Source organism: Triticum aestivum, chromosome 1D (genome assembly GCF_018294505.1).
Source record: "Triticum aestivum cultivar Chinese Spring chromosome 1D, IWGSC CS RefSeq v2.1, whole genome shotgun sequence".
In the NCBI taxonomy this organism is placed as follows: Eukaryota; Viridiplantae; Streptophyta; class Magnoliopsida; order Poales; family Poaceae; genus Triticum; species Triticum aestivum.
In genome coordinates this window covers 127313575-127329271 of record NC_057796.1, presented here as the reverse complement: position 1 = coordinate 127329271, position 15697 = coordinate 127313575, and the positions used below count along the sequence as shown (strand labels likewise).

General features: G+C 50.7%; 1 protein-coding gene across 3 annotated transcripts in view; it reads right to left on the bottom strand.

Moving 5' to 3' along the window:
- Positions 1 to 5273: 5273 nt before the first annotated feature.
- LOC123180728 (uncharacterized) overlaps positions 5274 to 15697 on the bottom strand; it is a 31400-nt gene continuing 20976 nt past the window's right edge. For all 3 annotated transcript variants that reach the window (XM_044592845.1, XM_044592846.1, XM_044592847.1), the window contains 11 exons: positions 15368 to 15461; positions 14843 to 14951; positions 9179 to 9450; positions 8959 to 9086; positions 8545 to 8779; positions 7861 to 8049; positions 7495 to 7781; positions 7226 to 7406; positions 6876 to 7118; positions 6188 to 6270; positions 5274 to 5905 (listed from right to left, as the gene is read on the bottom strand). In XM_044592845.1, the coding sequence (XP_044448780.1) occupies positions 5761 to 5905; positions 6188 to 6270; positions 6876 to 7118; positions 7226 to 7406; positions 7495 to 7781; positions 7861 to 8049; positions 8545 to 8779; positions 8959 to 9086; positions 9179 to 9450; positions 14843 to 14951; positions 15368 to 15461 (1966 nt within the window). In that variant the 3' untranslated portion in view covers positions 5274 to 5760. The remainder of the gene's footprint in view (positions 5906 to 6187; positions 6271 to 6875; positions 7119 to 7225; positions 7407 to 7494; positions 7782 to 7860; positions 8050 to 8544; positions 8780 to 8958; positions 9087 to 9178; positions 9451 to 14842; positions 14952 to 15367; positions 15462 to 15697) is intronic.

Sequence of the window (15697 nt, the reverse complement as noted above, 5' to 3'; positions counted from 1 at the left end):
CGTTCTACGTGATTCGGTTATCTTAGGATCTGCTTAGTAAGAGGGTTACCTCTCCACCTTGTATCGTTCGGCCGTATACTTTGATCTGTTGCTTTATATATAAAACGGGAAGAAAGCCTATTTCGGAAGGAGGATTTAAATCCTCAGGAATTTTTCCTACATGGGTTGTTTGATTCATAAGATTACACTATGGATTTTTTTTCTTAAGATTCATTTGTACTAGATTTTATAGTAATTATAGGAAAATTCTGTCTGTGTTTAGATCATGTTTTACTTCGTGTTATCTCCCGTTATGCTTAAGATAGTCTATTTGTGTTGTTCTTCTGATTTTCATCTATAGCTACTTAGTTGTCTTTAGCTCTCATGAACATCTCACAATAGCTGGTTAGTTTTTTATCTCAGTGTTTTCCTTTGGCAGTTTATTTTCAGTAAACCTGCTTTTGATAGTTTATTTCCGATGTGCTTATGGAGTTTCAAAAGAAATTTTAAATCTCTCATTCACACCCCTCCGATCGATATACTTAGATTCTATACAAATGAAAAGTGATTAGTTTCCATATTACTGAAGAAAGAAGATGTGGTGCCATGAAAAGAAAGTTTAAAATAAATCAAGAGGGGGTGTGAATTGAAGGGAAATGAGATGTCGGGCAAATAAAATTGGAAATAAATCAGATGGAAACGATTGCAAATAAATAAAATTACAAATAAATCAGATGGAAATAAAATTTAAAATAAATCAATGTATTGAAGGGAGAATATCACATGGAAACCCACATTCGGTGGAAACCATGCGGAAATGATGTTTTGAAGTTTAAAAAAAATATGGGATGCTAAGATGGTGACGTTCTATTGCCACATGAAAATTCAAGTTCCATCACGGGATGCGAGATATGGAAAGACAAAATCCTGAATAGTGTTATACAGAAACATCACTATTCATAGTCAGTTTGTTTTTCATAACTCACATCCGGTAATGTGTTTCAGCTTGGAATTTCTCGCATGCATGACAATAGAACTTGCCCCTCTTAACATTTCATGTAATGCAAATGTTCAACGACTACATCACGGACATGGGGCTCCGTGAGCTAGATAGAGTTGGTGTCAGGTTCACCTGGACCAATCGCCACGCGGATCCGACCCGGTCGGTCCTGGACCGGGTCTTCGCATCTCCAGAATGGGATATTTGTTGTCCCCTAGCATCGCTTCGCGCGATTACTCGGATTGGATCCGATCACGTTCCCCTCCTTCTCTCCTCTGAGAACGAGCGCCCCCCTCCCCCAGCCACCCCGCTTCCGCCTCGAAGCCTTCTAGCTGAACCAGCCAGGCTTTGCCTCGGCGGTGGCCGCACGTTGGCTTGAGGCCCGTGATGCACCCCACCGCTCGCTCTCAGCCGTCGACTCCTGGCATTTTTGTGCTAAGCGGTCGCGCCAATTCATGAAAGGTTGGGGTGCTAACTTGGGCCGCGACATCCGGGAGCGGAAGAAAGCTCTCCTAGAGGGCATCCAGGCCCTTGATCTTCGGGCGGACTCCTCAGGCCTCTCGGCGGAGGAATGGATGCTTAGGTACGATTTGGAAGACCAGCTCGTGGTTATTTACACGGACGAGGAGGCTTACTGGCGCCTACGGGGTACGCAGAATTGGGTCCTCAAAGGGGACGCCAATACCGCCTACTTCCAGGCCATAGCTAACGGCCGCCGTCGCCGTAACTTCATCCCGCAGCTATGGGACGGAGACACCCTCCTCCAGCAACCGGAGGCCATTGGCTTCTACAAAGACCTATTCTCTGCCTCCCCTCGGGGAGGGCTAGCCCTTGCCCAGGATATATGGCCACCTAGCTGTTGTGTCTCGGATGCGGACAACGTGGCTCTTACAGCCCCGTTCTCCAAGTTCTCCGAGGCAGAAGTGTGGACGGCCATTAAGGGCATGAACCCGTCCTCGGCTCCTGGCCCCGATGGCCTTCCGGTAAAGTTCTTTCGGACCTTCTGGAAGGTCATCAAACCTGAGGTGATGGCCCTGTTTGAGGAGTTCTACGTTGGGGTCGTCGACCTCTCCAGGCTCAACTTTGGGATTATCACTCTCATCCCCAAAATAATTGGCGCTTTGGAGATCCGTCAATTCCGCCCGATCACGGTGATCAATGTCATCTTCCGCATCCTTGCGAAGGGGTACGCCAATAGGGTGGCCCCTCTAGCCGATCGCATCACCACCCGGAGCAGTCAGCCTTTATCCAGGGACGCTATATCCTGGACGGCATCCTTGTATTTCACGAGGCTCTCCACGAGGTGCACTCCAAACACCTCAAGGCGGTCTTTCTGAAACTGGACTTCCACAAGGCTTACGACACGGTGAGTTGGGCCTTCCTTCGGGAATGCCTGCTCCGGAAAAGCTTCGATGACCGGTGGGTGACCCGCGTGATGCAATTGGTCTCCTCGGGCCAGACCGCGGTCAACATTAACGGCGAGATTGGTCCCTACTTCCCCACCTTCTGTGGGGTCCGGCAGGGCGATCCATTCTCCTCGTTCCTCTTCAACATGGTGGTTGATGCCCTGGCAGCCATCTTAGATAGAGCCAAGGCGGCAGGGCATATCAAGGGCATAGTACCACATCTGGTTGGCGGGAATGGGCTCTCCCTCCTCCAGTACGCGGATGACACCATTATAATGGTGTTAGGCTCTGCTAGTGACATCACGAACTTGAAGTTCCTCCTGCTCTGCTTTCAGCAGATGTCTGGTATTAGGATCAACTTCGATAAGAGTGCGGTGATGGTCTTGGGTTACCCTCAAGACGAATGTAAGAGCATCGCGGACCGGCTTAACTATCAGCTCGGGAGCTTCCCCACAACTTATTTGGGGATCCCCATTAGTGACTCGTGGCTAACTGTAGCCGAGCTGCGCCCTACGGTGGGCAAGCTCCAGCACCGCATCGAACCTTGGCAAGGGCAATGGCTTTCAAAAGCAGCTCGGACCGTGCTCATTAACTCCTCCTTGTCCAGCCTGCTCCTATTCATTATGAGCTTCTACAGCCTGCCCGAGACGCTGCATCACGAGATAGCTCGCGTCCAGGGCCGCTTCTTCTGGGCTGGTGAGGGCGATAAGCAGAAGTACCACATGGTGCGGTGGACTGAGATATGCAAGCCTCGTGATCAGGGCGACCTCGGGATCATGTCCTCCAAATGCATGAACATCGCTCTGCTGACTCGATGGCTCTGGCGGATCGCAAACGGAGAGGGTTGTCTGTGGCTCCGCATCATCCAGCAGAAATACCTCCGTGGCCAGCCTCTCGCCTTCTGTTAGCGGTCTGGGGGCTCCTAGTTCTGGCAATCCATCATACAGCTCCTCCCTGTCCTCCGCATTGGAACTTCGGTCGCGGTTGGATCGGGCACTGCCACGCTGTTTTGGTTCGACCATTGGGCTGGGGACACCCCCATCGTGGCCCGCTTTCCTGGCCTGTTCGCCATTGCGGTGGAGCCTAGGGTTTTGGTTGCGGTGGCCCTTACTAACTTAGGGCAACTCGCGTTTTAGCGACCGTTTGGTCCTGCGGACACCGCCGATTGGCATGACCTACTCGACTGCATTGCTCTGCACGAGCCTGACCTCGCAAGGGGAGATGACCGCGTCAAGTGGTGGCTAGAGCCATCTGGCCAGTTCTCCATTAAATCACTATATCAGGCGATCGCCCCCTCCCCGGGCCCCGAGGCTCTCACCACCATTTGGGAGATCCGACTCCCCCTAAAGATTAGAATATTCATGTGGCAATGGATCCGCGGCCGCCTCCCGTCCGGCGTGGAAGTCTTGAAGCGCAACGGCCCTGGTGACGGTTGTTGCCCGCTTTGCGGGCCCGAAGAAGACTCGAACCATATCTTCTTCTCCTGCGTGTCCGCGCAGTTCCTTTGGAGCTGTTTCCGCGAATTAATGGGCGGAAGTTGGGACCACAACAACTTTCCCGCTCTCTTCACCGAACTTCAGGCATCACCACCCTCGTCTCGCCACATTAGGTGACTGACTATCGGTGTGCTCGCTTGGACGCTGTGGACTGTTAGGAATAGGCTCGTGATTCAGCGTATACCTCTTCGCCACGCTACTGACGCTCTGTTTAAATGGTCTGGGTACTTGCAGCTTTGGCGGCCGCTTAGCCACCCCAGGAAGAGAGACGCCAGCACCTCCATCATCACCCAGCTTCGCGCGATGGCTCTCCGGTTGGCTCCGCCGCTTCCCCCACCACCTCCAAAGCCGGATTAGATCTTCCCTGCGTCGCCGCCGCCACCGCCATTTGTTTGTGTGTGCGTGTGTGTTGGGCTTGTTGTGTTGTGCCCACAACTGAACTTATCTGTGTGTGTGCTTGTGTGTGAGACCTTGTTCGCGATGGCAGTGTGTGTGTGTTCGCGACTGGTACTTTGTGAACGTTGTGCTCGATGGTTGCTTTATTTATAAAGCGGGGCGTAAGCCTTTTCGATAACATTTCATGTACAGTTTTTCTTTGACGATTTTTTCTTGGAATGCTCGTTTTCATGTGATATTCCCCCTTAGACTACCCACAATGGGAGTAACATAGGTAGTAACATCACGCATATCTAGATAAAATAGATGATGTGGCAAGCAATAAATGAAGAAAGAGAGCAAAGTGATAACATAGCTAGTTACTAATAGTATGAGTAACATCACACATATCAAGACAAGATGAGTCTATAGCCTAATAAATAGAGTGTTGCATGTTACTACACATATGTCACTCCCCACTATAGAGGTAGTAACATAGCATGTTACTAGTCTATGTTACTATCCATTGTGGCTAGTCTTATTTGAGACTGTGTGACCAAAATGCCATTTCTGACGAGTGTAGAAACATCTAGGTTCATAGTTTCAAAGTCTTGATCATATACTCCCGAAAGGTTAATAAACATGAAGATCAGATGCAATCGACGATATCTTTCTTTGAATGCTGGTTTCCATGTGATATTCTTCCTTATTTGAGACCGTATGACCAAAATGCCATTTCTGACGAGTGTAGCAACATCTAGATTCATAGTTTCAAAGTCTTGATCATATACTCCCGGAAAGGAGGGAAAACATGAAGATCAGATGCAATTGACAATAGACCTTTGTACTCCTTCCTATCCATATTACTTGTCTTGGATTTCTTGGATTTGTTAGATACGGATGTATCTAGACATGTTTTAGTGTTAGATATATCTACATCTAGACAAATCTAAGAAAAGTAATATGAATCGGAGAAAGTACTAAAAATAGGAATGCATTCGTTACATGACACAATGCTTCGGATGGAAACTTCTAGCTTATCAAACCAACATTGAGCCTCTGATGAGGGTTTTAGATCACCCCAGCAACTAACGGCGGGCATGATGCATCAGCCCACTAGATCAAACAAAAATGCCAAAAATGGTAATTTGTTGTGTTCATCGAATTGGACCACGAACAGGGTAATTTCATATTTGATCATTTGCCCTCACCCATCCCACTATCTGTATATGTCGGTGATTAGCTCTGGTAAAGTTGTAAGCCTATGGTGTCTAAATCCTATAATGAATGGATCACTTAAACCTTCTTATCTACAAGGAAAATGTTATGGCTGCGCAAGATTAACAGCAAACTACAAGCATGCATATGTAGGAATTCTACTTTGTGCTTGCTTCCTCTATCTGGTCGACAAAGAATGGGCTAGCTTTCTAGCCTTCGTTTTATCAACTCCCAAAAACTCGAGTTGCAAAAAGCTCCCATGACCACTTCGGTGATCCGTATGCCATCACTGCCAGAATATAGTTGGGTCTTTGCTGTATACCGCACGATCCTGGATCTCTAAGATGGACACGTGCCAATCAACAAGCCTTGCTTGGATCAATTTACACAACACGAGTCCAGTTGGGAATAACCACCAGCTAGTTTCATCCCTGAAAATATTTGAAGTCCAAGTTGTTAGGTGCTACACCCTCTGTTCCTAAATTGAACTGCAAAAACGTCTTACATTTATGAACAGACCTCCGCTCCTAAATAATCCCTCCGTTCGGAAATAACTGACGTGGTTTTAGTTCAAATTTGAACTAAAACCACATCAGTTATTTGAACTAAAACCACAACAGTTATTTCCAAACGGAGGGAGTATAAGATATGGCCGACCAATTGCATTTAATGCTCATGTAACCCTTCTTCACAGAGCGGGCAAAGATGCTTACCCGCCCAAATTCCATGGCTGCATGCTTGGATGTCTTTTTGTTGATGACTTATAATGCACAAGTCCGCATACAAAGGCCACAACCTAAGTCAAGTGCAAATAGGTTACAAAGAGCTTAAAAAAAACATTGAAACTGGTATTGGAATAGCAAGCACAAAAACATGATAATGATAGGTATAGCTGAACTTGCTAGTATTCAGCCAGCAGTAGAATATGATAATGATTGTATAGTCGTAAAATCAGTAGGCATGCTTGTCTGTGAAAGGTGCAACAAACTCAAACACTGACGATATACTCCCTCCGTCCGGAAATACTTGTCTAGATACAACCATTTCGAGGACAAGTATTTCCGGACGGAGGGAGTATTACTGTTGTAACGAGCAAATATTCAAATGACATGAAATCTGATTCTGCATGACAGCCAGACAAACCACTGAACATAATTGCCTAGTTTTACAGCTTGATAAATACGGATAAGTAATGTTATATGTGTATGTTCTCTGTTTTGCTTGTGAATGTGTGTCTGCACGTGCAAAAACTTTATGATAATATCAAACACAATAAACCAATGAAAACACCCTGCAGAAAACAGTGATAATTTTAACCCTGGTTATACTCCCCAAAATATACAACATTCGAAATGAACTAGTAATAGCAAAATACATATACAGGCAAAGAAGAGTACTTACAACATTAACCAGAGATGTAATGTTCCACAATGCATACACACGAGCAAGGCCTGCTGAGCGACGTGGGCCATGACTAAAGAGAGCATTTATCCCAGCTGGAAATGGTGCCAGTATTCCAAGAGGAAGAACAAACAAGACTAACAAAATGTCGACCATAGAGTAAGAATATAGCTGGAGAGACGTAAGCAACACTAAGCTAAAATCTGCAAGAAGCAATATTGAGATGACCAAACCAACAAAATCCTGCAGTTAAGAAAGCAAAATAACCATGACAGGTGTAAGATACTCTGAATCTCTTCATAACCACACTAGGGGTTGAAATAGTGGTCAGTCTCTGCAAAACAAGTCACCTGATGTCCAACCGGTTTAGTGTTGTGCAAGATAAGAGACAGAGGATGAAACAAGTCACTCCTGTCTTTGAGCGTCATCAAGTTGTCAACATTGAGAATTCCACCGGTTATACTTTTACACATATAAGCATCATTGTTCCTTGAGTGGCCTAGTTGAGAGTCAGCATCTACATTCTGATTTCTGCTCGACATAGGATCATTAGTTAGAGATAAATTGTGATAAGAGAAGAAAATGAAGAAATAAGGGGAGCTAGTAACAGATAACTCACAATGAATGTTGATCAAATATTATTCTAGAGCCACCTTGAAGTTCAGCAGCCACTGCTTCTCCCCCCACAGCATGAATAACAAGGCCGTATTGACAGTATCCTAATGCTGTAGCTTGGAACCATGCAAGGTCAACACGTACATGGTATGTGTCTAAGGCAGGATTTGCATGAGTTTCAAGCCATTTGAGCATAGGAAGAAAGGTTACTTTCAAATTTCCATGACGAACCAAACGCAGCTGGGCATTCAGTCCAGCAACAAGACGGTGCCATATTGATGATGGTACAACCTACAAAAGATATTTATCAGGAACTGAATAAAACGTTATTTCAGTGATTCGGCACAGAAGGAAATGTTTCAGAATCAACCTGGCTTATAAGACTTGTGACTACACTATCACTGTGAAGTGAAAATGGAGCCATGTAACTTCCATCACCGCCAAAAATCAAGGACATTGGAAACCTTTGATGAAGACGAGTGGGCAGATCGGGCCTTTTCTCATCCCCACCAAGGTAAAAATCCAAATAACCCAGCATTAAATCTGGAGTGGCAGCTACCTATAAATTGGAAAAAATAGACCACCCTCAATCCATAATATCCGTCTGCTAGTTATATAACAACTGGAATTGTAGGTGGCAGGTGCAACCTACAATATGTACTGCTATAGCAGCCGATAATGCAGAGTCAACATGGCCACACTTATAAATCAAACACCACATTCCTTTTATCTATTTGGATACCCTGGATATTTCTAGTTACTACTCCCTCCGTCCGGAAAAACTTGTCTCAAGCTTGTTCCTCAAATGGATGTATCTAGCACTAACTTGGTGCTAGATACATCTATTTGGGGGACAAGCTTTTTTGGACGGAGGGAGTATGTATCTATGGACTCAAAATATTGGATAAGTCACTTAAATCAAGCAGATAACACTTGAGAGACATTGGTTTCGTACGAAAAAGCGATACCAAACAGCCTAATTTCAGGAAAAAATAATCAATTCGTAACAAACTGCAATTTTCTATGAAAAAATTGGTATTGGAAAACACAATACCTTCAGCCCTTCGTAAAGGGCACGTGAACGGCACGACCGTAAGCACGAATGATCATATTCAGATCGAACAAACTCACGTAGTCGTTGTAACTTTTTTCTTCGGCGCCACTGTTGCCAGGACCACGCCAAGGGGTAGGAAAGTATACACAGAATACTACAAATTGATCCCTCCCACCACTGATAAGCTGCCAGAGCATTGATCTCATCGACAAACTTGTTAAACGCATCCTCGTATCTGACAACAGAAGACAAACAGCACAACAGCAGTCAATACTCAGTTATATATTTCTATAAGACAAAAGGCTACGTAAAATTCATGAAAAAAAAAAACGTGAATATTGGGAAAAATTATAACAAGACAGCTAAATGACTGAAGGGAATTTGTGCAAATGTAATCTTGACCACGGGCATTACACAATATCTGTAATCTGTTCAGGCGGCGTGTGCGGGAGATGCCAAGGTTCACTGAAGGTATTTGGGCCCATGAAAAACATCCTGTGCACATGGCAGTGAGATTCTTCGGCCCTATTTGTTTCCAATACCTATCACATTAGCAGAAATTTCAAACAACACCCAGCATGATCATGCAACAGCTTAATGCACTGAGCCATGACAACAGAATGTATTCCACTACCTCATTCAGTGATTCTAGGAAGGGAAAAGAGTGATCAATTTGGGAGCCATGTTGAGTTGGTGCTGGTCCAGGAAACTCATCAGTACCAGCAAATTTCATCCGAGCAATACTCAAAACAAGAGCCAATAAAACAAGAAGGCCTGAAAGAAGCAAGCCAAAGAACCAAGGTCCACCAAAAGTGTATATTAGCTCTTCAAGAGCAGTAAAACAGTGAGGCATACGATATCTATCTGATACACATTTGTATGGGCATGGGGTTTCAGCGACACCTCCTGTGAAAAATGTTATTTAAGATTAGAAAACCAAGGTTAAACTAACAGAAATATTGATTGTGAACACAAATGTTCTGAAACTAGAAAAAATAGAAGTGTAACAAAAGAACACAAAAAAAAACTTGTAATCCAGTTTAAGCTGTCTTCTTGAACATAACACAATGAGCTAAAAGCAAATGGCTCGGTGATTGAGCCACACACAAAGCTCTGGCATCTACCCACAGGTTCTTTTGCAAACAAGACCATTAGGTATATGAATTTATAAATAACACCACATCATAAAAAAAACATTGGGGCTGGCTCCCCCCCCCCCCCCCCCCCCTATAAGGATCTCAAACCTTGGGTCTGGCTCCCACCCTCTAGCCCCGCCGAGCCCTCCCCTGCCTGCCGCCGACGCTCCCCGCCGGCCGGCCGCACCCTAGCCCCCTCCCCTCCGTCATGGAAGCCCCTGGTGCCGCCCCTGTCGACCGCCGGGCGACCCTCTCCGGCGAGCGCGTGTCCTCAGGTGACCGCTGGCTCAGCTCGGAGAGCGAGTCCTCGGCGCGCTCGTACAGGGACGTCGCCCTCACCCCGCCGGCCACCGCTGCGTCGCCGGCAGCTAGGGCCTCTGGCCGCATCTCGCCGGCCGCCCACGTGCCCGCCAGGCAACGCCTGGGCCCCCGCTCGGAGGTCCACCACGTCTCTGGCGGAGCTATGCTCGACGCTGATGGGTTCCAGCAGCCGCGGCGCAGGAACCGCCGCCGCCACCCGAGCCAGGACGGCACCCCCAGTCCTTCGCCTCCTCACCGCCGCAGCCCGTCACCGGAGGAGATTGCCGGGTTGTGCTTTCGCTGCCTCGACCACCGCCATCGGGTGCGTGACTGTACCAACGACGTCCGGTGCAGGCGCTGCCTCGCCTCGGGCCACGAGTCCCGCGACTGCGACTACCGGCACAACGGCGGCGCGCGGCCTCACCGTGACGCCCCTGGCAGGGACGGCCCGCCCCCGGCCCCTCCTGCGCGTCGTCGCGCCGCCACCCCACCGGCGCCTCCTGCGGTCCCGCCGCGCCCCGACGTGCCCGTGCGGGTCATCATGGCGCAGTCCACGGAGATGGAGGACGCTGAGCGGGTCCTTGGCCGCACTATGGTGGCCTCCATCACCAGCAACAGGCCGCACGTGGCCGCGGCTGAGGTGGCCGAGCTGCTCTACCGCTCCCTCGAGCTCTCCGAAGGCGACTTCACCGTCCACAAGCACCACCCCGAGGACTTCCTCATCCTCTTCTCCTCCCTGGACACCATGCGTCGTCTCAATGGCGAGCACTTCATCAGCTCGCCGCGGTTCGCGTTGTCGCTGCGGCCATGGTGCATGCTTGCGCATGCTGGCGCCGGCGGGTTCAAACACCGCGTCGAGCTCGAGCTCCGCGGCATTCCCGCCCAAGCCTGGCATCTCTCCACCGCCGAGCACATCCTCGGGGAGAGTTGCTGGATTGAGAGGCTGCATCCTCGCACGTGCTCTCATGAGGACCTGGCCGTCTTCCGTCTATCTGGCCACGTGCACGACCCTGCCGACACCAGCCGCGCCGCCATTCTGGAGATCGTCGAACTGCTACCGGCTCGTGTACGATCGGGAGCGCCGGAGGTCAGGACGCTCACATACCCCATCTCCATCGCGCTCGCACGTGCTGTCCCGCTCAGGGCGCCCCCTCCCGGTGTCCAGGCCAATGACGACCCCGGCCGAGGTGGCGCCGGCAATGGGCATGGCCAAGGCCAGGGCACCGGACCTGGACGGGCGCGACGCCGCGGCCGGAAGCGCAGGCGGACTGACGCAGTGCCGAGCGGCCGGGCCGACGGCATGGCCATGGACGCGTTTGCCTGGCGCGCCTGTGGCAGCTCGGGGCGGACTGACGGGTTGAACACGACGACCTCCTGGCCCCGGCCGGCGACCACGGCGGCGGGGCCGCCCGCCCGGCCGTCGAGGGATGGCATGCTGTCATGGCCGGGTCAGCAGGGCCCCGCTCGTTCTCGTCACCGAACTAAAAGAGGAAAAAGAGGAAAAAGAAGGGGCCCACAGCAGCAGGCTTTGGCGGCAGGCCCGACGCGAGCGGCTGTCTCATCCGCTGACGACGCCAGGACGGTTGTGCAGAGGCCAGCTGGCGAGCTCCCACTGGTCGCTGGCGCACCGGAAGGCCCTGGAATTTCAAACACTGGCTCCCCCCACGATCCCGAGGACGATCCCGCAGGACCCACCCCTGTCGCAGCTGATCCAACGCCGTGTCGGGACCTTGCCCTTTTGAGCCAGGTACCAGACTCGCAGCCTGTGGCGCCAGAGGCTTCAGAACTGCCAGGATCGACTGCCGCCTTGTCGGGGCAAAGTGGCATATCGCCCACTCCTGTCGCCCTGGCGAGCCCAGGAATCTCCACTGACCGGTCATCGCAGCCCCACGATCCCACATCGGCGGTTTCGGCGGGAAGAGGCGCACCTGTTATCGCCTCACCCGCTAACGCGCCCGCGCCCGAGCCCTCTTCCGAAGCCGGGGCCCTTGCTCATCCCCCGGCTGCTGTTGGGCCAAATGTGGCTGGGCCGCCCACTGCTGAGCCCACACCTCCAGCACCGCTGTCCCTTGTGGCTGCTGCCGGATCCCCCGCCTCTGGATCTCCGGAGGCCGAGGCCCAGAGCCCAATTTCTATACTGCAGCGGCCTCGGGGTCACTTCACGCCTGCGCCCAACGCTGATCACCGTTCGCCTGCCCCCGGACCCCGTTCCCCGGCATCTGGACGGTTTGCATCGCCGCCAATCACGATGCGGCAATCGCGCAGCCGTGCAACCACGCAGCAGGCTTGGACGCTCGACGATTTTCTGGCCACGGCCACGAAGCACATCAGTGCATCGTTGCCGACTCCCGGGAAGCGGCCACATCGCCCCCTCAACTTCGCCCCACGGCGAGACCGTTCCGCGGCTGCAGCCACGCCTGTGGCGGCGCCGCCGACGGCAGAACGGAGGGCCCATGTGCAGATCCTGCGCACCCTGGGGATTGTAGGCACCAACCAGAAGATCACGGCCATTGAGATGAAAGCCTACGACGACATGTTCGCGGCGCGAATCCCCCTGTCTGTGCTCAAGGCCATCGCAGCCCTGGTCGATCGGGAGATCCCAGCGTGCTTCGCCTCCCCCACACGCGAGGCCGTTGCCTGCGAGAGCTAGGTCCGCCGGCCCAATCATCGTCGACCCCTTGTTCATGGATCACGGACTAAAGATCGCAGTTTGGAATGTTCGCGGCCTTAACTCGCGCGCCCGGCGTAGTGCCATCCGTTCTCTGTTGGGCACTACCAGCGCCCCCATTGTATGCCTACAAGAAACTAAGATGGCTTTGATCTACTCGCCCATTGTGCTAGACATCCTCGGCTCCGAGTTCGACGACTACACTTACCTCTCGGCCGATGGCACACGAGGCGGCATCCTCCTTGCCTTGAAGAGCAGGGTTGTCACGATCTCTGACCCCCTGCTCCCCCAGAACGCACTCACGGCCAAGGTGTTCGTGGCCTCCGGGACGCCGGGGTGGCTGACGATGGTCTATGGACCCCAGGATGACGCAGATAAAATCCTATTCCTTCAGGAACTGCGTGATATACGTGCGGCCTGCCCTGGCTCATGGATGCTATGTGGTGGTTTCAACCTCATATACCGTGCTGAGGACAAAAACATGGGTGGCCTGCATCGGCGCATGATGGGAAGATTTCGCCGCTCCATCAACGACCCCGCCTTGAAGGAGATATACCTCAACGGGCGTCGCTTCACGTGGTCGAATGAGCAATCGCCGCCCACGCTGGTGCACCTTGACCGCGTTCTTTGCACCTTTGATTGGGAAGATGCGCACGGCGAATGTCACCTCCGATGCCTTGCTTTGGTCGTGTCGGACCACTACCCGTTGCTGTTGGATTGCTCTCCCATGCCGACGGCCCACAAACGCTTCCACTTCGAGGACTATTGGCTTCAGCCGCCCGCTTCGAGCTCTCTTGATCCCGGACGCCCACGGTGGACACTGCCACGTGAATTGGCGCCGGGTCTGCCGCCCGCTCGAATATGGCGGCGTTGGCGTCCGGGATCTTGAGCGCACTTGGCTATCGCTACGGCTGCGTTGGCTATGGCTTGCGCGTACAGACACAGATCGAGCATGGCAGGGGCTGGACCTGCAATTTACTTCGGAGGAGCGCGTGCTCTTTTACGCCTCCACGACCATGGCCATCAGGGACGGCAGGACCGCCCTTTTCTGGGAGGATCGCTGGCTCGGCAGCCAATCCGTCCGCGAGCTCGCGCCCATGCTCTTTCAGTGCATCCCCAAGCATCGCCGGAAGTCGAGAACGGTGGCGGAGGCCATGACCGGTAATAGCTTGGTGCGCGACATCCATGGTCTGCCCGGCCTTCCCGAGATTGGACAGTACCTGAAGCTTTGGCACTTAGTGCAGCATGTCGAACTGTCCAACGAGCCGGACAAGCTGCTCTGGAGCTGGACCGCCAACGGCACATACACCGCCCAGTCTTGCTACCGGGCAACCTTCCAGGGAGCGACGGGCTGCCACTCCTGGAAGCTCATTTGGAGGAGCTGGGCACCACCAAAAGTGAAGTTTTTCCATTGGCTGGCATGTCAAGATCGCTGCTGGACCGAGGAGCCACTCGCACGTCGTGGCCTGCAGCACCACCCGCGGTGCCTTCTGTGCGACCAAGAACTGGAGACGATCAGGCACTTGATGCTCACGTGCCCATTCACTAGGCAGACATGGCATGAGGTCCTATCTTGGCTGCGCTTGCCGGCGCCGGCACCCGAGCACGACGACTCGCTCATGGACTGGTGGCTGCGCGCGAAGGAATCCACACCGCCAGCGCTACGCAAGGCGCTGAAATCCGTGGCGCTTTTGGTGCCGTGGATGATTTGGAAGCATAGGAACGCGTGCGTTTTTGACCATGTGAGCCCATCGCTCAATGAGCTTGTCGACAGGATCAAGGACGAGGCCCGATGTTGGGCAAAGGCTGGGGCTCAAGGGCTCAGGGTCGTTTTGCCATCATCCTGGGATGTCCACTGAGCCCCTGACGGCTGTGTAAATCTGCCTCCTAGGAGGATGTAAATTCCCTCTCTTTCCAATGCAATGAAACGCAAAGGCCATTTGCGTTTTCTCGAAAAAAATAAAAAAAACATAGATCCCACAAGGTATGTATTTTCATACCCACAGGTTCTTTTGCAAACAAGACCATTAGGTATATGAATTTATAAATAACACCACATCATAAAAAAAACATAGATCCCACAAGGTATGTACTTTTATATAAAACACATGTATGATACACTGGCTATTGAATTAATTTGACCTGTATTGAAGATACAAATTTCTCATACAGCAATAAATACAGTAAGAGTTACCTCGGATATGCATGTAAATAGCCCGATGAGGGAGCTCATATGCAGGGCATGGAGAACACAAGGAATTAGAAGACCCAGTAATGTTCTTGTATGTTCCTACAGGACACTCCTGCATTTCGCCGCAGAAATCATTGCAACAATGTTAATTACTCCCTCTGTCCCATAATATAAGAGCGTTTTTGACACTAGTGTAGTGTCAAAAACGCTCTTATATTATGGGACAGAGGGAGTAGTAAATTTAGTTACATTAGTTAACTGAGCTAAAATGATAATAGGTATGACAATGGCACGCTGCTATCTCGGTACATTTATCTTATCTGTCTTAAACACTGAAACATGGTAAGCGCACCAATATTCAATATTCAAAAATAGCAATGCACCAAATGGTGCCAGTAAAAAAGGTATTATGTGCCTCAAGAAACCGTAATAGACAGAAGAAGAAAAAAATAATGGGCAACTGACCTTCTGTTCATAACATAATAAATAACGGCACAAAGGAGTGAATAAAACGTGCTTCTCGTTTACCTTGCAAAATGTACCATAAAGACCTTTCGGGCAATCTTTTGCTGTAACTGTGCCATTCTCACCAGGAAAACCTCGGCCTTCGACAATTCCTCCTCTGTAATAACAACACAGAGTCAGCCTACAGGTTTAGCAATGTCCTGTGCATTAAGACATCTTCAGTTGTTCGACAACAAATAAGATGGCAGTAAAAATCATAGAACCCTGACACGGCAGAGGGAACATGAAGAAAGGGATTTCTTTTTAATGGAGCCCCGGCAGTAAATTTTACTGAAAAGAGATGTACTTACAGGAGAGGGGGACTGTACAAGGGAGGGGAATAAACAGCAGGGG